The 25,760-nt window shown below is 46.1% G+C and overlaps 1 protein-coding gene and 1 long non-coding RNA gene across 2 annotated transcripts; both read right to left on the reverse strand.

Moving 5' to 3' along the window:
* Positions 1-70: 70 nt before the first annotated feature.
* On the reverse strand, positions 71-22,938 carry Apoltp (Apolipoprotein lipid transfer particle). Its single transcript, XM_017170179.3, has 20 exons — positions 22,810-22,938; positions 14,499-14,651; positions 13,695-14,440; positions 13,477-13,636; positions 13,173-13,416; positions 10,567-13,108; positions 10,143-10,486; positions 9,642-9,852; positions 9,227-9,585; positions 7,208-9,167; positions 6,970-7,128; positions 5,364-6,910; positions 4,679-5,303; positions 2,341-4,609; positions 2,099-2,268; positions 1,959-2,045; positions 1,338-1,897; positions 1,075-1,275; positions 320-1,010; positions 71-260 (listed from the first exon to the last, which is right to left on the reverse strand). Exons 2-20 carry the CDS (start codon positions 14,587-14,589, stop codon positions 210-212), a joined length of 13,017 nt encoding a protein of 4,338 aa, XP_017025668.1. The 5' UTR covers positions 14,590-14,651; positions 22,810-22,938; the 3' UTR covers positions 71-209.
* Positions 22,939-23,507: 569 nt separating this feature from the next.
* Positions 23,508-24,598, reverse strand: LOC138927922 (uncharacterized). Its single transcript, XR_011444380.1, has 3 exons — positions 24,453-24,598; positions 23,963-24,382; positions 23,508-23,909 (listed from the first exon to the last, which is right to left on the reverse strand). It is a non-coding gene; the product is annotated as an uncharacterized lncRNA (long non-coding RNA).
* Between the last annotated feature and the right edge of the window lie 1,162 nt (positions 24,599-25,760).

Below are 25,760 nucleotides of genomic sequence, written 5' to 3' on the forward strand. Positions count from 1 at the left end.
TCTCTGCCTCGTTAGCTTGGGATCACCTCTTGGATTGGCAATCTCACACAGAGCTTAGGGCTAAATGCAATGGCTTTACAATGGTGATTTATTTATTTATTTTTCGCTTTTTACAAAATATGTCTTGTTGTGGTTATGCTTTATAGAAAAACTTTACATTCGGCGTGGACATAACTCAACTAGCTAACTAAACGCGGAGTACTAAGAATCTAAGCCTCACTCTCAGGCTCATCGCTCCAGTCCCAGTTGCTGAAGGTGTCCTGTGAAAGAAGATAGGAAATAGTATATTAGTATTCTTTTTTTATTTTAAATTACTCACATAATCATCCAGATCGTACTTCTCCTCCGGCAGAGATTGCGGCGAGCAGGCCATGTAGGCCACGCCCGAATTGTGGCCCGAGCACTCGCAGGTCTGGCTCTGGATAGGATTCGCACTGGAGGCAATGCGCTTGGCAAAGATGGTTGCAAACCGCTTAATGGGATACTTGCGCTCCGGCTGCAGCTTCCGGGCACTGAACACAGAACCATTCGTCTCCAAAGCCAAAGCCGTGCAGATGCCCAGGGTGCTCTTGGGTATGAAGGTGGAGTTGCGTGTCTCCAGGTCTCCCTCAGGGAAGCGTTTCGAGAAGATTAGCTTGCGGTCGAGACCGAAGAAGTGGCGTAGCTTCTTGCTTCTCTCAAAGTCGAATTCCGTGTCGGCCAGAACATGCAGGGTGATGCCCTCCTCCATCATGTACTGCTGAATGGAGGTGTAGTCGAAGCGCATGTCCTTTGCTGCACACCGGCTGCAGGAGAGCAGGATAAAGGTTTTGGACACGCCGGGGCGGAAGTTGAGCTTGGCTGCCGTGGAAATGGCCATCAGGATATCGTTGTTGGTGCCATTTCCGGTGTTGATGTGCCCAAAGTATTCCGCCAGTTGTTCCGGCTTGGAGGTGAACACATTGTGCTCGTATATCACACTCCTGGCTTTGTCGTAGGGAGCCACTCCACCAAAGGCCATCACAGCATAGCTGGGGGAAGGTATTAGGAGTATTAAGGATTAGGAGAATTTTAAGGAGTGAAGGTAACCCTTACCGATTGTTGGTCAGCTTGGCGGCCTGCAGCTGCTCTTCAACGCTTGCCACCACGGTCATTATGCTTTTGGAGGTCTTGAGATTTGCATTGCAGTCCTTGGCCTCCACCAGGAAGACCACATCGCTGCTGCGTGGGATTTGCTCGCCTGTCAGCTCCATGAATGTGCCCTCGGGAACATAAGAACCATTGGAGAGTTGGCAGCTAGGAAAAAATTAAAAGGATTAGAGATCCTGCTGTCATATCTTTAAGATACTAAAACTTACAACACACACTGCGACGGCACTCGCATGGGCACCTTCAGCACCGTACAGGCCTCGATGTAGGCCAGAGCCGCTGAGCAGGCTCCCTTGACCGCAGGATGTCCCTTGCGGATTGGCGGCGACTTCATGCCCAGGTCCAGGCACATCTCGTAGAAGGGCGTGGGATCCAGAACGGCGCTGCAGCTGGCAAGCATACCGGTGCGGAAGAAGCTGGTGCATGTGTCGCTGACCTCTTTGCTGATCTCCTGCGTCTTGGCCAGCTCTGTCTGTCGGCATTGCCTTAGGCTCCATGAGTCTGTAAACTCCTGCGTGTCGTTGGCTATCAAGCTATTGGACATTGTGTATTCATCAGAGGGTTCGTTGTTTAAGGTGCCCAGCAATCCCGCTGTCCTGGCGAAGTACCAGCCGCTGACCTCGAACCAGCAGAGATCGAACTGCACATTGCAGTGGAGGCTGAACTCGGTGTCCGAGATGATCGAGAGCACGTCTAGGTCGCGATGGATGCTCACTGCATCTAGTTTCAGGGGGAGAATGGGTTGCGGATCGCCATTGATGCTAATGTGCTGGATATTAAATGATATCAGGTGAGCAGGTAAGATATAATTATTATTTTAAAGGACCTACATCTGTGCCCAGATCAATTTCTATCAGTTGATCGTTGGCTATAAAGCTCAGCTTGCGGGTGAGTCCTTGGCCAGTCAGAGATTTGGTCTGAAAAAAATATATCTATAAATAAAATCTTGAAATTAGGAGTTTGTACTCACAGCAGGTTCCAGCAGCAGGGTAAAGTTGCGCTTGAAGAAATCATGGGCCAGGAGGTACCTGCACTGGGCATTCGGTCTTCCATTTCCAAACTCCTCAAAATTAAGGTTCAAACCCACATAGCGTTGGTCAAAGGTCATATAGTGCCGTGAGTCAATGAGCAAGGCTCGAGCTAATCAATAAAAAATTTAAAAAAAAATATATTAAAATAAGTAAACCAAGCCTGGTCATCTGAAAAACTCACAGTAGTAGGGCGGTAGCCAGGTCTTGGGGTCAAGATGGGCCCTCATATTGTACAGCTTCATGACAATCGAGGAGTTGGTTTCGGTGAAGAAACTCTGCGCCTTGGCCAGCACCTGATACTCTGGAATCTCCTCGAATTTCGGGGTCTCATTGAAGGCATGCCATGACATTGGTAGCTTCTGTTCTAGATCAATAATGCCCACTTCAGGATCAAAGATGAACTTGGTTTTGGCCTCCCTGTACATGTCAGCCGTTTCCAGGGCATTCATGGCATAATTCCGGAACTTGTTGCTCAGCATCCCGTAAACCTGATGCAGACGATGCTCCAACTGTAGCTCGTCCGCTACCCAATCGACTTTGGCCACTATTTCGTAGTACTTCTGTACCATGATCTGAACCTGTTCGATCTTCTCGAGCTCTTTTAGTTCTTCCCAGATTTCTGTTAGCACTTCGTTCAATTCAGCGCCAAAAGGCACCAGCTTGAAGTACTTCTCTTTGACGAAATTCCACGCCAGCGTCGAGTACTTCTTGATGTTGGTGATGGCATCATTGGCCTTGACGTCCCTATACAGACGCTCCGCATCCGCTGTGAAGCTGGACACCGTGTTGAAGTAGGGCGACTCAGCCAGCTCATTGGTTCGCTTGTAAATAAAGTCAAAGACTTCCTTGCTGAGATTCCAGGCAGTCGTCTCAATAAAGCTGATCATCTTGAATAGGTGCGGCTCAAACTTCTTGAGAACGCTCTTCCAGTGATTCTCCGCCAAAGTCCAGGTCTTGTGCCAAAGATTCTCGATGTACTTGATGAACTTAATATGCAGTTCCTTGACAAAGCTGTCGTACTTTCCAATACCCTTCTCCAGCAGCCCGGATATATATGAGAGGCTTTCGCCGTGGAAGAATCGGCTCACAGCATCCAGCAGATTGTTATAGGTTGTCTTGATGGTCTCGATCAGCCAGACGATGCTGTTGCGTAGGGCCTTGCCAGAATCACCCATCGCCTGCCACAGTTCCGAGAAGATCTTGGGCAGGGACTCAATGTGGTCCCTGATGGCCAGCTCGTCCAAGATAGTCAGCGTAAAGTTCACCACGTTCTTGATGTAGAAATCGTTGGCCTCGTACGATTGATTCACAAACAGGCGCAGATCGTTGAGATCCTCCTCCAAAACGCTTAGCTGTCCAATGTCATCAATAAAATCCCTGTTGTACTCCTTGGCGGTGCTCCAGACGATGCCCATTGACTCGGTGGTTTCCGTGTAGATGGACTTGATCCAGAAGTCAATGCCCTCGGAGAAGGAGCTGTAGACGGATTTTCCTAGGGACTGGACCTTCTCGCGCACATCCTGACGAATGGCTGGGCGCCAGTGGAATCTTCCTGTGATCAGGCGCGAGTGATTCATCTTAAGGTAGGAGCTCACATCGATCACGCGGATCTCCTCGTAGTTGCGCCAGATATCCAGGTAACCACTGCGTGAGTCTGGAATGTAGCCCACCATCTGCAGATTCTGGGTGGCATCTTCAGACAGGTTGAAGTCCATGCGGGCATATCGCTCAGCCAAGTCTACATACACATATCCCGAGTGGTTCGTGTCCGGAGTATCCCACAGGGTGGCGTTCAGTCCGTAAACAGGATACTGCATGGTTGGCAACAGATGCACACGCACCGTGTGGAATGGAGACTGACGCTCGTACTCCAGCTCCCGCTTAGTCACATCCAGCAGAGCCAGGAACTTGCCGTATCTTGCCGGGAACATCTCCCGCTTGTAGTGGGCCGTGGACTCTGTCTTGTAGTACGAGTTCCTGGCCGCCAATGTTCCGTTCAACTGCACATCTAGCTCGGAGGCCAAGTGCTTGCCGTAAAACTGGAATGTGTAATTGGTGTGGCCCAGTTCACTGAAGCGATCCTTCAGCTGGGCACCCAGCTCGATTAGTTGGTCGGGATTATCCGAATATTCGATAGTCAGTTGTGTCTTGAGCAGATCCTCTAATCCCCGATAGTACGTCGCCTTGCAATTGATGTCCTTCTCCAGGAGAGGATGGGCCACCGTCAATGCAAATGTGCGATGCTCGCGATCTCCGCGATGCAGTGGTTCCGCTGTCCATTGCAGATTGCTGTGAATCGTCTTTGGCTGACGGTCGTAGTCACCACCCGCCCATTGGAAGGAAAGATCCGAGTTAAAATGGTTGTCAGTCAAGGAGTACTGGCCAGAGGAGGACAGATTGCGCTTGGGATAGAAAATCTCCAAGGCAAAGCTTTGGGATTCGTTGCCAACCTTTAAGGGAAAATGGAGGGGTTTAGTGGAATGTTTCTATTAATATAATAGATTCTAAGGAAAGTATACCTTGCTAAAGTTGCCCAGTTCCAGGTTGTATCCTATCCAGGCTGTCTCCGACAATTCCAGCTTGGTGTGCTGCCTGACCACCTCGGGGCTGACATCCTCGTACTTGGTGCTCAGCACAACGGCTCGGTTTGGATGAATGGCCACCACCTTAAAGTCTTGGGCTTGGAGGGTCGTCCGCGTATGCAGTTCTCCAGTCAGATTAAAGTTCTGGGTATTCCTCAATTCAAAGACCTCAAAGTGCTTGATGTCCTGGGTGCCGGCGGGGTCGCTAGAGTCCCTGGTATTGACATAGTGTATGCCCAAGGGCTTCATATCATTCTCCAAAGTGATGTCCGTGGTCTCCTTGAAGATCGGGTGTTTCTGCTGCTCGAGTCGCTTATATTTGCCATCGAGTGCCTGCTTGTCGTTGTAGACTACTAGAATGTTACCCAAATCCTGGTTGCGTCTCTTTTGCAGGCCATACTTGATATCAGCCCGATGGCGAGTGGCCAGAGGAACTTCTATCTCCACGTTGCCATTGAGGTTGTGGTTGCCACTAGTGTCGTCGCTGTCATAGGTGCTCTTCAGTTTGAAGTACGCCGTGTCCTGCGGCCAGGCGCACCGGCAATAGCGGTAGCTCTTTCCACTGCAAAAAAAAAAGTTTGTCTTAAGATATAGGGAGAAATTATTTTAATACCAAACTCACCTCTTGGTGGTAAACTCAAAATCAGTCTTGAACCAGCTGACGTTGAGGAACGATGGCATAGTGCTGTTAAAGTTGCCATGCATGTTGCTCAGCGAGCTAAAGGACACGTCCAAGTCGGTGATACGACGACTCTGAGGATAGTCCAAGGCGCAAACCACATTATGGTACTCCGCATCCTGCTTGTCATAGTGGCCGGCCAGGGCGAAGGTGTGCTCATCCTTGAACTTGGGTGTAATCATCTTGGCGGAGAACTCGCGACGCGCTCCCTCCTTTTGGAGCAGCTCAAAATCTCCCTCCACAATGGACAGAGCCTGCAGCTGTCCCCACTCGAAGTGGGCCAGTCCGTGCAGGTCGCTGGTTTCATTGCTGAAGGAAAGTCGGGATAGCATCCTCTTCTCCGCCTCCAGAGCCTCGTAGCTGGCCTCGAGGAAGAACTTGGGCTCCATGAACTGCTTGCTGATCAGGTTTCCATCGTACCGGGCTCGTAGCTGATGACGATCCCCAACCGGCAAGGGCAGCTCGGTGAGAACCGTGAATTCAAAGTCATCCACCGACTTGAAGTGCAAACTGCCGTTTACATCGAGGTTCCACTTGGAGTCGACGCTAAGGCGGCCGCCAGTCTGCAGCTGCTGGAAGGTTTGCTTGGGATTCAAGTACTTGGCACTGGCGTGGACGATTCTGGGCTGGGCACTCGGCCGCTCCAGGTAGCTCTCCAGCACCAACTGCACGTTCTCGCCCAGGATCCAGGACCATAGGCAACTGCCGCGGCCGATGTACTGACCGATCTTGTAGCCGCCCACTATGTTGCCACCATTGCTGGTGACGCCCACGTCCGAGTGGAGGCTCACCGAATCGATGCCCAGATCCTTCCACGGCGTCTCCAAGTTTATCTCCCCCATCAACGAACCCTTGGCGGTGGGCTTTAGATTTCCATTGAAGTTGATCCGGGCAATTTCCGGCTCTGTACTCTCCACCAACACGGAGAAATCCATGGCTCCCTTGGGATCGTTGACACTGTATCCGCCCGAAATCTGACACATCTTGCCATCCTCGATGGCGCTGAAGGAGAAGCGGATTTTCTTTGGTCCTGCCTCGTGGATATTTAACTCAATAACTCCATCCCTTCCTCCGGCCTTGGGCTGCACTCTCAAAGTGGCATCTATGGGCAGGGCATCAGACATTCGAATAGCCCCGGTGATGCCATAAGTAGCCATGTTCCTATAAAGGAACCCTGAGACATCATAGCGTTCAGCATCGCGAGGATTCTTGGCAACGGTTCCGTGCATGGAGATGTTTCGGAAGTTCTTTAGCGGCGTCCACACTTCAATGTTGAAGACATCCTGCTTCTTATTGGCCCTTGTTCCATAGGTAATGCTCTTTCCATCCTGGCTTAGGAAATTCAGATCAAAGCTGAGCTGGGGAGTCTGGCCGCCAGTGGCCACAACGGAAGTGGAAGCCAGTTGCAAGGGCAGCATGGTGGTTCGGATTCTGCCATTGGCATTAACGATATAAGAGGAATCCGTGTGCCAGTCTGTTGCTATTTGAAGCTGAAAGGAGAAAGGATATAGGATGTCTTTTCAAGGCTTGTATTACTTGAAAAACTTACCTGATTAACAGTGCCATTGTCGGTGACTTCGAAGCGGATATCTATAGAGTTGTCAACGGCTGAAAAGTCCTTCTTGAAGTAGACCTGACAGGCATAGTGCGGAATCACATCCGTTTCCAAAAGAATACCCACTGAGGTCTCCAGGAAGTTGTCTTCGTTCTAAAATAATAAGGATTAATGTCATAAGAAAATATAAGAAATATTTAAAATATTTAAAATTATAAATATAAATAATTACCTCCACTGAGGCGGCCATCGAAAGATGTGTGTGCGCCGTGATCGAAGTGATGTTGCCCTTATAGGCATTATCATCCAGTTCCAGGCGTCCATGAATATCGATCTCGTGCAGAAGCTCGTAGGGTGTGATGAGCTTAAGCTGGACATCATGCGCCTTGGGTTTTACATTATCCTGCAGCTTGGTGTAGTTCAGCTCAAAGCCCAATTCCTGTATCTGATCCTTGTCGTCGTTTAGCATAAACTTAACCCGCTCGTAGAACGAATTGAAATGCAAATCGATGTGATACTCCACAATTGACTTGACCTCCTTGGCCACAGCAAATGGAGTGGACACGGTCAGCAGGTTGTGTACATTGAGGTAATCCGGATAGTGGAGACGATCCTTGAACTCCAGGTTGCCTTGCGGCAGCTGAACATGACCCACAACCAAATAGAAATCAATGATCTCCTGGATGTCCACCGTGCCCACGATGGTGGGCCAAACCAAAGTGTCCAGTTGGAAGTCGGTGAAGTACGAGAAGTACTCCTCATCCGGATCGGGCTTGTAGTCCATCTCGGCGTTCAGAGGCTTAAAGTCCGCATCGTAGAGCATCTCCAATTCTATCTTGCTGTTGCCCAGTTGGTTGATTAATTCCGACTTGGGTTTGCCATTGATCTTCACGCCGAGCTTGTAGTGCGAGAACTTGCCATGTAATTTAAATACAAACTCATCACGCTTTAGGAGCTGGGCAATGAAGCCGTTCTTCTCAAAGCCAGCCAGTGGGGTGAACACCATGTAGGAGTACTCAAAGTCCGTAAGGTTCTGCATGTGCCACACGCCCGTAAAACCCAGCGTGGCATTGTTCCACAATCCACGCATGTCCGCTCGCTCAGGATTGAACTGGGCAAATATCGCCGCCTGCTGGAAGCTCTCGATGGGCGTGGCCAGGCTCAGCTTGACATCAAAGTTCAGGAGATTCTTGATGTCCGCCAGGGCCTCCACTCCCAAGGCAGCAGTGGGAGCTCTCACCTCCGCCACTGCATGACGCTTCTTCTCGTTCAGACCAAAGCGACCGTTGATTGTGGGGAATTTCTCTAAAGGAGTGGTGATGTTAATGGTCAGCATGTTGTCCGTGAATTTCTTGACGTAGCCATCCATGGTCAGAGTGAACTCCCTGACATCGAAATTGAGAGAAGCAGCGCCACTGACTGCTCGCTGATTGCTCAACGAGAACTGGGCCACCAGGCCACCTTTCTCATAGCCCTTGAATGGACTGACCAGGTGGACCAAGCCAGAGACATTGTGATGGTGCTGATTCCGTTCAATCTCCCAACTAGAGTCCATGCTGTAGGTATTAAAAGTATCGTTGCCACTGTAGCCCAGGTACAGCTCCGTGTCCACCTTTTTTGCGTCCTGCCAGTGCACAACCTTTACATTGATCGTGGGTATGTCCTTGATGGTGCTGTTGATGCCGAAGCGCACATCGAATCTCACCAGCTGATTGTTGATGTCATAGTCGCTCTTGTAGCCCACCTGCAGCTTCTGGTCGTCCGCCCAGAAGAGCGTCGAGTTGACCAGGATGAGGTTGTCCATGTTGTAAATGCCAGCTTCAAGGCTGTTGGTGCGCCAGCCCTCGAAGGGTGTTCTCAGCTCAGCCCGCACCCAGTTGTGAAGCGTTTGGTCTGGCAGAATGCCGGCGTCGTACTCGAATTCAATCACCTCAGTGATGCTCCAGGAGGCATGAGCCTTGCCAAAATACTTGGGTCCTCCGGTGAAAGCGTTGAAGCCAAAGTTAATAGTGCGTTCTGGGTACGTGACCATCACATTGGCATCGTAATTTTTGGTCCCTGGATTATTGTACTCGGCCAACAGGCCCAACCTTTGGCTGGGATCACGGTTGGCGTCCCACTTTAGTTCCAGGGAGAGCTCCTTGCGCTTCTCTATATTCAAAAGGCCGACCTTGATGTGAACATCACGTATCCTGCGGTTTTTAAGGGGATTTAAGTTTTTTGATCTCAGTAAGCCTTGATCTTGACTTACTTGTCTATGTGCAGTTCCAGATGGAGAAGCTTGAGCTCCTCAGACAGTAGCTTGGCATTAACCCAGTAGTCGCGTTCTTTGATCTTCAAGCGTACTTCGGCATTGGAGTTGCGATTATGGGCATTCACGGTGTGGTGTATCGTTAAACCGTAGGGATCCTTGCCGTACTTGGCCTGCAGATCGTAGAATATCAGCAGCTGGTTACGGCGATAAACAATATTCAGCGAGGTGAGCTCAAACGAGGGGCTCTCCACAATCATCTTGAGATGATGCAGGGCCTGGACACGAGAGCTGCGGTCCTTGTAGTTGGCCTTAATGGAGATCGTGTGGCCAGTGAACCAAGAGCCGTTGATGAAGATCTAAAGAGATTATAAGCTAGTAATTAAGTTAAATATCTTAACGACTGTTCACTTACAATGTAATCCTTGGTGGCTTTTTCGTTTACTTTCAGGCGGGCTGTGCATGAATTAAACTCTGGCACCGTGACATTCATGTAAGCATCAATGGCAAAGAGGTTTTTACGTGGCAGATGCACTGAGAACAAACCAGTGACCTCCTTCTCCGGAGCATACTTCAGACCCACAATGACATTGTGCTCAGTTCCGTTCTTAATGCGCTCTTCATGCCTTAAACAAATTTTAAATAAATTATTTATACAGTCAAAACTCCAGGGACCTTATATTATGCATATGCTTATATTATAAAAATTTAATGGTAATGCTTATATTTAATTTTTTTTCTTTAATCATTAGATTTGAGTAAAAACAAATAAAATATTTAAAATAACATTTATTTTTGATCAAAAATATTAAATTCAACAATACCAACTGATTATGAATGATTCCTATTTTTCTTGTAACTCGCGGTTCTTTGTTAAACTTTTTACCAATATTATTTGGGAAAACTCTTAACTCACTTGACCATGATGCGGTAGTCGATTTTAGAACGAGGCAGCTTCAGTTCCAGACTTGCCCTGGTGCGTGAACCCTCCCAAATAGAGTCCTCCGAGTGGGAGCGAGCAAAGATCAGACGCAACAAGCTCGTAAAGTTGGGATCCACATAGTCGGGGGCATTGTTGTATGTGATCACGCCCTCCGTGTGTCCCTGCAGACTCAGCCAGGTTGCCTCCGAGGCAAAGTTAAGCTTGGGATAGGCCGTGGTCTGCAGCTTCATATTGCCCCGGTATTCCGTCTTGGCCTTGTCTCCACTGTCCACCAGCTTGCCGGCAAAGTTAATCTCCTCGATTTTGTTGGCTTGGAACTGTAAGAATAATTGTAATGAAAATAATTTAAATTGTAATTTAAGTTTAAAATTTAAATAAAGCCCTAGAAAAAACTCACCCTATATTTAATAGTCATATTGGTTGAGGTTGTCACCTCGCTTTGGACAATGTTGCCCTTGATCACAGCCTGCAGCTTCTTGGTCTCGAAGGAGAGGTCCACGTCATGCTGCTTAATGCCATTCTTCTCGTTCACCTTGACAGTGCCCGCCAGTCCGGTAATGTTAACCCCATTGATGGCCAGCAGCATGCGCGGATTATAAATCCAGGCGGTAAAGTCCTGCGTTCTCCGCAGCTCCATGCCCAAGTCCAGCGATCGATTGCCATTCGTGTCCAGGTAAACATCCAGTCGACGGAAATCGGGATTGCCATCGTAGCTGCATCCGGCGGAAACACGATTCGGGCCTCTTACAAAGGCCACGGAGGCGTTGAAGGCTTCGGGAACCTTGGTCACATTGGCGACCAGCACACGCGGCACTTTGGATCCCGGCGTGGTGAACACCAAGGAGAAGTTGTTGTCCAAATCCTCCTGATCCCACTTGTACTCGAACTTGTACTTCTTGGCACTCAGATCGGATTTCTTGAGGATCAGGCTAAAGTTGAGGGGACCGGCGAGCAGCAGGCTGGGATAAATCTCCGTGGCATTGCTGAGATCCGGAACACTGTAGTGGGAGCACATCTGCAGGCCGATGGCCTGATCCAGGACGGGCCACGTGCAGGTGGAATTGGCACTCCGTTTGGCAATGCCCATCTGGGGCAACTCCTCCTCCCGCTTGTGCACCAGCAACTCGGATCGCACACTGAAGATCTCGTTCTGGTCCTGGGGAAGATTGAAGGAGAAGGAGACCAGGTTGCGGCCACGCACCTTTAGGTTGGCCTCCAGCTCCGAGTTTGAGTACAGGTTGCTCTTAACTTTGATGCCGGACTGCTCCCAGAACATGTCCGTTTGCATGGTGGTGATCACATCCACGGAAACGGAGGGCTTAAACTGGCCCTGGACATTGAAGTGCCAGTCAGTGGGAGGATCCATCTCCTCCAAGTTACCGCTGATCCGCAGATCCACAGACGAAGCTCCAAAAGCGTGAATGGCCAGCGGAAGACCCACGGCCAGGGGAACTGTATAAGAAGCGTCCAGAAAAACTCGCGACTTGGTGTAGCTAAACTCCTTGCCGGAGAGCACCTTCTGGGCCTGCTGGAAGGGATTAAACTGAGCGGCGAGGGCCATCACCTCTACCATGTTCTCCACGTTGTAGTATTGCAAATCGTTGCCGAAGATGCGGAGACCGAATTGCGCCCGGGGGTTGTTGTAGTCGTACTTCAGCTTGTAGCCAAGGCTGTCCACGCTGCGATCGATTTCCTGCTTCCGGGCCGAGCTGGTATCCCGCTTGTGCCGCCTGGATCCACTCAGGGACTCCTCGTAGTCGTAGTCCTCATCCTCGTCGGTATCATCAGCGGCACCCGCAGGCTGCGCTTTCCTCTTCAACCGAAGGTTATCCAGGCCCAGGAGATTCTCGATGGTGTCATCCTCCTCGGCGCTCTCGTTGCCCAGCCAGCGATTCAGGAAAGAGAGCTTCTTGCGCAGCAGCTCGCCGCTCAGAGGACCCTTCGGTCCAAAGGCCGAGGCTGCCATTTCCTCCAATCCCTCAGCGCGTGCCGTAAACTCAAAGAAGTTCACCGACTGTCCAAATAGATCGGCGGTAAAGTTGAGACTCGCAATCCGTGGCAGATAGGAATCCGTGCCAAAGATGACATTCGCATCCGTCGTGGTTCCAAAGTTATACTCGTCGAAGAACAAGCTGTGCTCATAGTTCCTCGAGAACTTGCGGATGTCCAGCTTGAAGCGATCCGAGAGTTCGTCATTGAGGAGCAGGCCCTGGGCCTCGATGCGAACCGGAGAGTTTGACTTGGCCAGATTGGTGAGATGCGACCACACGAAAGAGCCCACCTGGTTGATCTGCTCGTGCTCCAGCACCGCCTTGATGGCGCCCACGGAAATGTAGTCCGGACACCGCATGGCCTGCAGGTAGCTGTAGATGCGCAGCTCCGAGTTCAAGGTATAGTTCGCATAGCTGTCCAGGAAGAATGTGCGGTGCCGGAGGCAGTCCACCCGTCGGAAGGCTAGGATGGCCTGCAGCCGAAGATCCACTGAGGCCTCTGCATCCCGGATTATCCATTGCAGTTGTTCGGCAAAGGCGGGGGAGATCACACCCACGTTGCCCAGACCCTTAAGTAGGACTACCATTCGCTCGCGGTTACGGCGATCGCCCTTGAAAAGGTTGTACAGGCTGAGGAACTCGGTCTCCAGCAGATTAATGACTTGCTGGACACGCATGTTCTCCTCACAGTTTTCGTGGTGCTTGCAGAAGCTATGGACCACAGCGGTGGCTCCAAGGGTATACTCCGGATCCAATTTATTCTTTGCGTATTCAAGGATTGTGTAGAAGGTCTCCAGGGTCTGCTCGTCGGGTCGTGTGATGAAGGACAGCGAGGTCATCCAGCTGTGGGCCTTCTCCTTGGGCAGCTTGCCACTGATGATTTGATCGCGCATCACCTGATAGGAGGCAGTGCTACCAATATAGGGTAGGGATTCCAGGACATGGTTTCTAAGGGATTTGAAAAAATATTTAAAAAAAAACAGCTAAAGCTTTGTGGAGTTTTATCACTCACTTTCCCTGATCACAGGTACTGGCGGAACGCTGGAGCAGCTCGGAGAGGGTCTTGTAGTCCAGGCTCTTGGAAGTCTGCAGGAAGCTAGTGAAGACATCGATAAACTCGCGCTGGATATTAGGAAAGCCAACGGCGCACATCTGCACCAGCAGCTCTCGGGCAGCCTTAATCTCGTCATGCGTGGGCTTCACCGCAGGCGTGTGATCAAAGACCAAGGTGGCTCTACGGTCCACCAGTTCGGGATCTAAGAGAGATCAGAGTTTCCGGTTTAATTTGAGTTTATTATTTTTGTCAGGTTACCTACTCTGTTCCAGGAACTCGCCAACACTGTAGGGATCCTCGCCCCTGAGAACCAAACGACTGCGACTGGTGGTCAAGGCTCCAGAGCTGGCATTGGAGAAGGGCACAAGCAGGTGAGTCTCCTCGCAGCTGATGTCCCGATAGACATTGTTGTCGATGGTCAACTAAAAAATGTTATAATAAACTAACTAAATATTTATACAAAATATATATAATACTCACATTGCAGTAACTCTCGGACTTGAGGATGGGCCAGATGGTCTTGTCATCGCGGAAGGTATACGGTGTGGTCTGCAACACCGAGTGCGTGGCATAGCGCTGTCGGCAGGAGGCAATATCCTTGGTCTTCCTGATCTTCACGAACACACTATCCGTGTCCTCCAGGAAGTACTGAACCTGACACTGGCCAGAAACATCAGTCTCTGTGGTGTTCGAATCCACATCGAAGCGCATCATTGTATTCTGGAAGGCCGACAGGATGCCCTTCTTGATATTGAGCACCCAGGGCGTTTCCTGTTCTTGAGGACAGATCTCGCTGATGAGACCGTCGTGATAGGAGAAGCGCAGCAGGTTCTTGCTGAGATCCTGCTGCAGGCCCATGCTCTTGGGATGCAGATTCTTGAAGTTATCATTGGAAACCTCCTCGCTGCCACCACCGTTATCGTAGTAATCGTACACATCACTCGTCTCTGTGACGGAGTCACTTTCGTTGCCTGAAAAAGCAGCGTCATCCACTTTATCGTAGAGCTTGGCATCGGTGATCCGCAGGTAGCCCTCGCAGGGCTTTGGGAAGAATATTTCCAGGCTGGCCTTCAGCATGAGATCCGAGCTGTTGTCGCCGGATCCGGCGAACTCGGTAAGCACACCCACCGCGTAATCGTATTTGTACTGCAGTTCGCCGTAGCTAAACTTGGGATTCTCTATTTGGCACTGCGGCCGTCCGCAGATGCGGGGGTCCTTCAGAGGATCTAAGAGGAACAGGGAAATTTTAAAATATTCAAAGGATAGCTTGGAGCTTAAACATACTCTCTCTCGCTGCCTGAGCAATGTGTGCTACGAGCAGGAGCAGCCAAAGGGCTGCCAGTGGCTTCAAAGCGCCCATCCTGGGCTCCTTCATCGTGGGGGACGATCAACGTTTCTTCAGCCGGAATGCGACTGGATTACATGTGTGTGAGAAACCTGAAGGAAAGAACAATCCATACAGCACCATTAAGCAAGGCGAAGATAATCCATTTCAACTACGACTTCATTACGGAACATCATTTCCAGCCGGCTGCCCCGGACGGCTTTCCGGCCTTTAATTAAATATATTTCGCAATTGATTGGACAAAGCGAGCGGGTAACCGAGTTAACTTAAGAACTCGCTCAGATTTGACAGGCTGACACCAGCAGAAACTCCGGGCAGGCGAATGGCAAAAGGAGCCGTAATATTTGCAAAATGATTTCTCGCTCAAGTGCGTTTTCTGGCCAAGAACAGCGCTGGTGCGATTTCCTTTGAAGCCACCGTACAGAGTCATCCGTCCATTATTATAACACATACATATTCTCCATTCCCCCGCTATCGGCGAAGCCAAATGCAAAGCCAAAGCAAATCAATTGAATTTCCACTTGATTCCACATAAAACACACAAAACCGAGAAACCCAAGGAGGAGAGTCTCAGTCTCGCTCCCGGTCCGCCGTCATTAATTCCAGCAATAAAGTGGAGGCGGGTCTGTGTGGGTGCAGGGGGCGTGGCCCGACAGCTCCGATTGATGCCAACTGTTGTTTGCATTTGCATTTGATTTTAGAGCTCCTGCAACAAACACACACAAAAAATAACACAAAAACAGAGCATAAAAAACAAAAAGAAAACACAAAAAGTGTAAACTCTTTTTGTTATGCTTCTTGCACTTTGCTGTATTGAACTTTGGAACTGCATATAAATCCTGCAGCCAGAGTTGGCAGAATTTCAAGAGAAAAACTTGGGATTATTTCTAAGAAAATCTAGTGTGCCAGGTTTCCCTTTTACTTTTGATTATAAATTGTGGGGAAATCCTTGGAAATATTTAAATATTTATATTTGACAATTTATATCATATTTAAAAAATAAAAAATTCATGATCTTTAGTATTTCATATATTTTTATGCGGTATTTTATACATTTTAAAGATTTTAAACATTTTAGATAATCAATGGAGCTATTAAAGTTAGTTTCTTTTGAATTTTTCCTATAAAAATATCAATTTTAAGGTAAGATCCCTCTAAACTATCATCTCTAAAGTGCATCCTGCTCCAGTTCCTGTGCCAGTTCCTGTCCCAGCTCCTGCCCCAGCTACTGTTCCTGTTCCTGTGGTCTGATTGCGGTTGGGGGTGCTTGCTGACAATGATTGCTGCAAGAAACAGTGAGAGCACTTAACACTTTTTTGCACTTCGACTCCTGCTCCCACTTATGCTTCTCTCCTGCTCTTGCTCCTGCTCCGGATTTGGCTAGCATTGGCGTTGTACATCAATTCGTTCCATCGAGGACTCCCCCTACTCCCTCTCGATCTGCTGTCGGAATCCTTGTGTGCGGCTGTCACAGATTGAATTGCGTTTGCTGGTGGCTCCTGGCTCCTGGCTCCCGGCTTCTCGGGTAAATAATGATTGCAAATCACGCTGCTGACGCCAATCGGGCCAAATTGCAGTTTCCTATATGTTTTATCGCAGCTTTTAGCTCTCGCTCTTTTTTTAAGTTTTTATTACTTCTCAACTGTCAGCGTTTCATTTGGAGAAAAAGATGAGCAGATTTCTCCTGCTGCTGCTGATGTGGATTTCGTTGCAATTAATGGAGCTCAGATAGTAAATGGAGAAGAAATTACAATGTTGTCGCGACTTAATGGAACTTCTTGCAGAGTCTGGAAATTTCATTTGTGATTTTGGTAAAGTTAAAGGGTTTCCTTTCAACAGTTTTTACGTTTCCATATTCATTTAAAATATTAAAGACCCTCTGTTAGGTCAAAATTGGTTTTGGCTTCGCTGCAGCTTATCAATTTTCAGTTTTCCACGCTCGATGCATTGCGATTAGCGCCCCACGAAATCTAAAAAAAAGCTGCAGGAACAATGCTAACTTGTATGCAGCTCACAGTAAGCCGGGAGCTAGTGCTCCTGCCCATCCCTGCCACTCCACAAATATTATCTCCTTGTCAGCGACGACCCCAAGACCCTCAATCTCTGTCCCATGCTCTTCAGGTCAGCTGGCAGCCTCACTGATGCACAGAGAGAAAAGCAGAGCTCCTAACGTGCAAATAAAAATAACATATAAGAGTATAGCTCTCAAATATATATTTATTAAAAGAAATTAAGAAAATGCCATTAAATACTATATAATTTGCATTTTTATTAAGTGAGCAACAGAAAAATACATTTAATAAAACAAACCCTTTTAATTTCCAGAAATAAATGCTAACTTCTATACATATTATAGGGATTATTCATATTTGATTGTCCCGAAAAACAAATTAAATATTATTTCTATATGTGTTTTCCCTTAGTTTCCATTACTCCATCCCCCTTCTTTCCTGAAAAGCAGACAAAGCTGATAAGCGATAAGCGGCTTAACTTCCGCGAGTGCTTGGAAAGGCCACCGAGGACGTGGGTCTGGATACGGAATAGGAATAGCGGTATCGGGTATGCAGAGATATATATAATTTGGCAGTGATTTGCCTGAATAATAATAATGGAAATGGGATTTGTGCGGCACGCTCTTTGACGATTTTAGCTGCACTTTCGGGCTAAGCCTTTGAGCGGTGCTATCCATATCCAGTTAGACCCCGAGACCCCGAGACCCCTAGACCCCGAGACCCCTAGACCCCAAGACCCCAAGACCCCAAGAATCAAATTCCGAAAAAAAGGCAGCATAACAGCCCAGAGTGCACATAAATTCGAATTTCCCCCATCCCCCCCTTAACTTGCACTCCCCGAGCAAACAAAACTTACGATTACTTGCCCAAAGCCGTAGGAACTCAGGAGCCATTTGTTTTCATATTTCCCCCTCACGAACTCAAAGTCTCACAGCCTCGCACCTCACACACAAACACACACACAGAGAATCCCTGGGCACCTCTCATAGAACATTTCCCAAGCAAACATTTTGGTAAAAATGCAATTTTCAAGTGAAGGTGAAGTTGCAGTTGAACAGAGAAAAGAGCACAAAGCGGGGCGCAGGGGTAACTTAGCAGATTGTTAGCGAGTGTAAGAACACCTGAAAAGTCGATTTCGGGAGAGAAAAGTGATGTGAATGCTCTTTGCTAAGCAAACAGGGATTTTAACTTTTAAATTTTAGAATATTGAAAAATAACGAAAATATATTGTGAAAATATTTGCTAGGAACTAGACAAAAGAAAAAATATTTTAACATAAAATTAGGGTCTTAAAAAAGTGATATAGTAATTTATATTTGGTATAAAGAATTTTTTCAGATGTACCCTATATTTATTCAAAATATTTTTTTTATTTTAAAACTACTTTTAACATTTAATAAAGTGGGGTATTTCCTCTTGCGAGGCACCACTGTCTCAAAAAGTAACTGGAAAATGGCAATACAACAATAAAGTTGAGAAATTTCTTGTGCAATTTATCCGTAAATTTAATAAACTTCTCATAAATATCTAACAAATATTAAAAGGCATAAATCAAGTGACTTTATTTCGATGTAAGTAATTTTTCTGAAAGTAATAAAGATTCTGTGAGATCCCCTGGAGTATGAATAAACGAATGGTTCATTGATTTGGCATCTGATACTCGGAATAACCTCTGACCCTTGTCTTGTCCTGAATTCTCCTCTTAACCTGCTGCCTGCCCCTTGGTTCAACGAAAGGAAATAAAAAGCAAAGAAATTTGCACTAACATAAATTCCGAAGTAAATGCAATTACGTTTGTTGCAACAACTTTTCGGAGAAGGGCAGGAAAAAGGAGCACCTTCCTGGATGGAGGAGTGGGAGAAGAAGGGCCAGGACATACACGCACTGCCATCCATATGTTCCGCATGAATTGCCAGGCGGAAATTCTCATCCTCATCGTCGTCGTCGCTGCTGGCATGCAAATCTAATAACAAAGTACGGAGCCAAAGAAAGAAAGTTGCGCATGCAGCGAAGGAAACATCAACTTTGAGGAGTTCCTCACTAAATTGGGGCTAGCTGAAAAAAGAAAAAAAAAAATTCAAGAAGGAGGCGCAGCTCTCCTCCATTACATGCTCCGTATTCCCATGCGTTTATTCGAAAATTTCAAGTGCGCAGCGCATGCAACAGCAGCTCCGGAAGTAGCAGCAGCGGCAACAAAAGGAACCGGAAACGATGACAACGGAAGAGCGCAGTCATTGCATAAAGGTAGAACAGTTTGTTCCCGCCTACGAAAACAGCGAACAAAAAAACACACTGAAGAGGGAGGATCAAAGGGCAATAAGCCCGTTCCGCTTCTGTTCTGACTTCTATTAGGTTTTCAACAGGCATATAAATACCCGTTGAATTCGAAATATGAAGCTTATTGTATTTCCTGGATTATTCGTAGAAGGTTAAATCCTGGTTTTCTTAGGAATTTATGTCAGAGGAAGAGTGAAAGAAGTTTGGAGCTTGTATATCAGTATTTAGTTAAAAATAAATATAATTTTGTTTATCTGCAGATATTTCACTTGTTCTCCTTATTTTTATGCCATACATAAAGCTATAAAGCCCCTTTTATATTCCTTAATAAATACCGGGTATCTAATAGTCATAACCCTCAACTATCTTCTCACTTTTGGATTTTTTTTCGCCACCTGACTGCCGTTTGAGCGCCATCAAGCCTGGCTCTATAGCGAAGGCTCCTTGTTATTGTTGGTGGCCATGTGGATCCATTTTGTTTTTTCTGCTGCTCCCCAGTTACGCCGGCTGAACTGGCCCTAATGGCCTCCAAATGGGCGCCATGTTTGTCCATTGCTCCACTCATCGTCCTCGCTCCTCTACTATTCGACGTGCATGCAATATGCAATGCATTTTTTCATGTTCGATAAAGACAATGGAGCAAAAGGAGCCAACAGGGGGAGGGCGGGAAAGGTGCGAAAAGGAGCAAAGGGAAACCGGGTGGAAATTGTTCGTGTGCTGGCTGAGAAATTGGAAAATTGAAAATTATGTGTATCACTTGAAAAATGGCTAATAAACGAGATTAAAATTGCCAGAGGCGTGATTTCCACCTGCAAACTGTGAGAACCAGCAAAGGCAGGTGAGAAAAAAGAGAGTAAAAAGGGCAGGGGGAGGAAAGAAAAGCGATTTTTACTGTGTGTTCCTGCCAATTTGTTTGCGTTAGAAAATGATTTACTAGGAAGAGGTGAACAAAGGATCAATTTAGGTGTTTCTGTAAAATCGCTTTCTCTTTAAAAGACTTGGCGCTTTGTTATTTGGTTCTTATTAATTTTTTTGAAAATATTACAGAATGGTTTAAAATAAAAGAATATATTCATATGTTTTTAAGCCTTATTGGAGATACAATCTTAAAGTAAAAAACATATTCCAAACATATTTTATATTTTAAAATAATTATTTAAGGATCTCTCTATCTAAAAACCCCCCCAACATTTTAAATAAAGTCTAAGAAGAACTCTGGGTTTATAGTTCTCAAGCCCATTTAATTCAATTTTATATTCCCTTGCCATTTTGGCCATTTACTGCCTTGAAAACTACTCAAATCAATACGCATACGCACCGTGGGACGGCGACTGCAGCTGTTAAAGCTCCTAGTCTCGCTCACTTTCAGTTGGCAAACATTTGCATAATTTGGCAATGCTCACTTAGATTTTGATGCCAGTTGCGACGGAAAAGAGAAGAAAGAACTATTATGTAAATTTGGTTTAAACGTTGAACAAAAAAATATTCCCCTGCCATTTTGGGTGACTTGCAGTCAAGTGCAGGCATTTCTCATACCCCGACTCCCCACGGCTGGAAGGTGTTGCCGAGCAGTTGGCTGTAAATAGTGCTCGTGCTTCATCCTGGCGAGCAGCCACCACCTCCATTCGCCGCCAGTTTGTCTGCCTGTTGGTTTAATGTGGCTTAAATCGTTGCCGTTTCACCACTTGCTTCCTGCCTCATTTTTATCCTGCCTTGGCTCCTGGTTCTTTTACTGTTCCCGCTCCTGTGTGGCTCTTGCTATTGTGGCTGCTGTCGTTAGGCTACTTAGTTCCCAGTGGCAGTCGTCGTCGTCGCCGCACTTTTGGTTCGTTTAATTTTTATGGCTTTGTAATTAAAAAAAATATAACCATAGTTCCCCGAGAGCCATCTGCCTAAGCTCCCTTTTAAGAGTTTCCCCGGCTGCCCTCCTTACAGGCAGGGACTCTAATTGAAAGCGGAATGCACGTGTTGCTCCCAAGCATTTTCGGTGGTGTCTAGTCATAAGCGCAGATGGGATTTATGCGGGGTCATAATGAAGCCTTAAATAAGTATTTGCAACCATATATATATGTATATATGTATATACCCTACCCAGCTAGTTTCCTCTCCAGTCTCTGCTTCGAAGTGGTTTATTTTCCTTGCTTTCGGCACAGCTTTTTCTCCCTAATCCCGTTGGCTTATCATGTCTGGAGCCCAAGACACAAGACATATGCAAGAGTTCACCTTTGGAGCAGATTGATGTCAACTGTGCTGCTTGGGGGCGACATTTTTGGAGTGACTCGGGGCTAAGTGGTGGCCAAACAACAGCAACAACAACCACAAAGAGTGGACAGATCGCTTGAGGAAATTAAAGAGAAGCCGCTTCCCCAGTGGACAGTGGGTTGTCTTCGGTAATGCACTTCCCAAGCAGCTGCATGACAGTCACGGCGACAATGGGAGCAGTGTGTCACAGGAGGAACCCTAATCCTTTCACCTGCATTGTGCGTGAGTCTGTCACTTGTGAGTGTCTTGTGTGGGTGTGTAAGTGTGCGGAATTCAGTAGGAAAACAGCAAGCATACGCCATGTGGCGCGGAAAACAATAAATGCGCCAAGGGCTCTGGAGTTCTCAGCTGAGAAGCAAATACCTTAGGAGTCCCCTTTCTGCACTTGACGTGGACTTAAACAAATGCGAATTCTCGGCGGTTGAGTGAAGGTTTAAGAACATTATAAAATTCAATAACTTGGGTTCAGAGGGATACAAATATTTTATGAAAAATTGTAGCTTTTAACAGCCCTCCTTAGGTATTTTTATCTCTACTAATATTTTAGATCTTAAATAAAAATCTATTACAATATTATATTATTATTTTTAAGTCTTTATCTACAATTGGGAATCAAACTCCAAGAAATCCGCGACATTAGACAATATTTTTCACCACTTTCGAATTCTAAACCATTCTATTTATTCCCTTAATAACCTTCTTAATATATAATACATTGAATTAAATATCAGTGGAAAACTATAAGTACAAAATTGTTTTTTAAATCACCCAAAATAAAGCAAATAAAAATAATCTCTTATTTTTGGCTTAGCTGCGGATGCGGCTCCACATTGGTGAATATTGTAGTCTGTTTCCATTCTGAAATCTCTTATCAATTACTAGTTATCAGTTTTGAACACTTGCACGTTCCATTTGGCTTTGCTGATCTATTTTTGCAGATTATTTTCTTATTCTTTTATTAGCAAAGTTGATATAAATGAGTTACTGTAACTCCACACACTGTCACAGTATTTTTTCTTAGAATAATTAATATTGGTTTAGTATTCATAAACACATTAAAATCACTTCATTAAAATCAAAAATAATTTTTTTTAAAGGTCATCATATTTAAATTGGCACGTTTTTCCTAATAATTTTGTTGATCTGTCAGCATTATCATTACATTTAAAGAGCATTTCACAACCCAGATTAATGAAGATTCGAGAGATTCTTCTAGGCTCTCTCCCGTTGCTTATCACTTCACACACTTTATTTATAAAGCCCCGACATCGGTTGAATGGCTACGACTACGACCCCTCCCGTTCGGGGCTGAACTCTTGACCCGATCTTATCGGGGTTCCAGACTGATTCCTAATTCGAATCCACATATTTAACACGTAGGCGATGTTAATGAACAACGAACGATTTCAACGGCTTTGAAGCGACATGTGGCGCACGGGTTTTACACAGTTTGAGGTTATTTAAGGAAGTTTTTTTGCAGCCATTAGGTGGTTTTCAGCGTAATTAGCACTCTTTCCGGCTCCACTCTTTGGCACCCACAAAAAACGGCGGCCATTAATGAGCGGCAGGCTCACTTCCGGTACGTTAGGCACCCAAAACGCGTTCACACACACCATGGAATTAAATGCGACGGCGCAACGTCGGTACAGCGGCAGCCAAAATGACGGCCAAGCCAGAAAAACAGTGAATTTATCCTTACTTCCGGTTCGAACGCGCCGCCAAAAACCTCAACAGGCTTGAACTTTCTCTCTCTCGGTTTCGTTTCCGCTTCCGTTCTGCCGTGCTCTTAACTCCGCTCGAGCTCTGAGGATGCGTCCGTTGCCTACGAAGCGGCAAACACGAATGTGCTGTTGAATTCTGGCGCTGCTGCTGCTTCTATTCTTGATGCCTGATGCTGCCAAGCCGCCGCTCGTTTTCCGCTCGGTCGTTCGCAGGCTCTCGTGCTGCGCCGACTATCGGCAGAGCACACACACAGAGATACGCAGTGGATGCACTTAAAAAAAAGGTAGTTTACTCTACCTATATCAGATTATCTATATATATATATATATAAACAAAGCTATATTGATATAATACCGATATTAGATGACGATAGACGAATCGATATGCCAAAGAACTAATTAGTCTTAGATGAAACTAGTATTATTTAAAATAAATAAGTAAAAATATAAACATAAAAAAGTATTTAGAAAGAAATATAAATTGATAATATTAATATATTCAAATAAAACATATGTATATTTTTCAATATTCCTATTTTTAATAAGTCAAAATATAACACATTTTCTACACTTGATATTATTAGTATTTCCTCTCAAAATACATCATTAATATAACCACCTTTAATAAAACATTTTTCCCAAAATTTTACTTATTTTAATTTTTAATTTTCCCCTTTTCCACAGTGTCCGGTGTCAGGCCTTTCAGCAGATAACGTTAGAGGCTCGCTGTGTCTTTTTGCGCTGAACATCTTCTCGATTTTCCAAATGCGTAGTGAATGAATGCTGGGATCTGTATATGAATCTGAATCTGTAGCCGGGAGCTGGGAGCTGGGGAGCTGTAACTGGGTGCTGGGGCCAGAAGCCGAGGCATGAATGAAATCGCCGCGCGTATATCACACGCATGCCAGCACAATCAAAGTCACCGCTGCAGTCCGTTCCCTAATGGCTGTCATCTCGTGTTATCAGAGCCGGGGACTGGCCGAAAAGGACCCCCGCTGACACGTTGTCTCCCACACAGATAGATATGTCCATGACCACGCCATATTTCAAAGGATTTCCAGGAAGGGCAGTCTGAGTTCTGGGTAAAATAATAATATTAAAGGGAATTTTAGTGTGGACCAATTTATTTACAGGGCATCAGGACTTCGGCAAGGCTGTCAGCAGAATTTCCGTTTTTGTTTTGATTTGATTTCGATTTCATGCCGCCCCGTCGCTGTTAAAGTTGCTCCCGCTGATGTTTTGCTTATCAGTTTGGACTTTATATTATTTATTCCACAGTGTCTCTTGTATCTCCCCCCGCTGGGCGACGCGTATTTATTTTGTAGTAAAATCAACAGCCAAGCGAAACCATAGAGAGAGAGGCCAATTCGGCAGAGGACCCAGTCCCGCTCCTAGTCCCATTCCCAGTTGCCCTTCGTGCGATTGTGGCTGATTGATTGCACGCCGGGCAGAGATAGCAGAACCGCGCAGACGAAGCTGATAACGAGGGGTTATGGATTGCCGGACGGAAGATCAGCGGCAAACAGTTTAAAGTTCCCAAAGGTAATACTTCTATAGACATAAGGAAGTAGTAAGGAGTAGTAGTATACCTGGATATGCTGATATACTTTTGTGCAAATACCTGGAAATTTGTGTACGTAAGGCCAAGGTTGATTTTTTCCAATATCTAGAACCGATAAGGTTTCCCTTCCTTACTTTTTGGTTGACTGCCTTCTTTTTTTATTTCGAGATTTTTCCGTTCAATGTTCAATGGCCATCAAATGCTTGTCATGCTAAAAATGAAAGTGAAAACCTAGAGATGAAAATGTTGATGTTTTCCAAGAGGGAAACACTCGCCAGAGACCCGTCGTGGCATCTGTTGTTGTCTAGTTTGGGTGCGTTTTTGGGTCTCGGTCTCCAGGCTGCGCCATGCTGGCAACAAAAAAATAGACACCAATATGCCAGGAATTTAATTTTCCAATGAAATATGAAAAAAAAAAAATGTTATGAGCATTTCAGGAGGGGCCAGAGGAGGGGAATCAAAACAAATTAATGCAAAATTTCTAACCAAAACCCGGAGCAGCAAAGAAGCAGGCCGGAGTTGTCCAATTGCCAGAACAAATTCAAAATAGAAATGCTTGCAGTAGCTCTTGAACCATTTATCGTTTATTTTCATTTATTTGAGGGCTATGCAAATCAAAGGGAGGGTGAGGGCAGGGGGAAATAAAGAAAACTTTTTGAAATTATCAACCTGGGAAAACTCTCGTTTCCAGGTGTCGGAATTGTATCCGTCTCTCCCGGGGGCCTTCGCCCCGGCGAGTCAATAAAATAAGTGCTCCGGCGCTGTCTGTTGCACATTTTATGCATATGAGTGGTAAATACTTGAGCGGAAATCTCGCCAGTGTCTTGTAAAGTTGCGAAAACTTATTCCATACCCTCACTCTTCATCCCCTCTGGCATCTAGGAGTGCTTCGCTTGGAAACTTGAATTTAGTTAGAGATTTTCCTGGCTGCACTTCTCGATGTTTCTTCGATTGCGTGCAGCATGCGGCATAAATGATAAATAACAACATTTGCAAAAAACTTTCGTTTGACTTTGGGCTCTTCGAAGGTCTTAAGGTTTACCATTAAAAATGCATCCCCTTCAGGGATCTCTCATTTAGCAAATGTAAAATGGAAACAATGGATAATAATCTTCAATCTCTGAATTTTTCGGCAATTTCAATTGTAATCAAAAGTCTTATTTCGCCAACTAATTCTGCAAGCATTTTCTCACAATTTTTGACATTTCCCATTTGCGGTTTCAGCTTGGCAATAATTAAAACCCCCGCCTCTTCTACTGGGAGAAGGGGAAAAACTATTTATCTAGCCAACAAAAAAGGAGTTAAAATAGCTTTGGGAGCAAACTCCAAGGCAGTTCGTCGTCGTCGTCGTCGTCTGCTGTCATAATG

Source organism: Drosophila kikkawai, chromosome 2L (assembly GCF_030179895.1).
Source record: "Drosophila kikkawai strain 14028-0561.14 chromosome 2L, DkikHiC1v2, whole genome shotgun sequence".
Classification (NCBI taxonomy): domain Eukaryota; kingdom Metazoa; phylum Arthropoda; class Insecta; order Diptera; family Drosophilidae; genus Drosophila; species Drosophila kikkawai.

Coding starts and splice junctions, on each gene's coding strand:
- Apoltp (XM_017170179.3), bottom strand. CDS start 14,589: ATGAAGGAGCCCAGGATGGGCGCTTTGAAGCCACTGGCAGCCCTTTGG. Junction 14,441..14,498: donor TGCTCAGGCAGCGAGAGAGA/GTATGTTTAAGC, acceptor TGTTCCTCTTAG/ATCCTCTGAAGGACCCCCGC. Junction 6,911..6,969: donor ACAATGGCACTGTTAATCAG/GTAAGTTTTTCA, acceptor TTCTCCTTTCAG/CTTCAAATAGCAACAGACTG.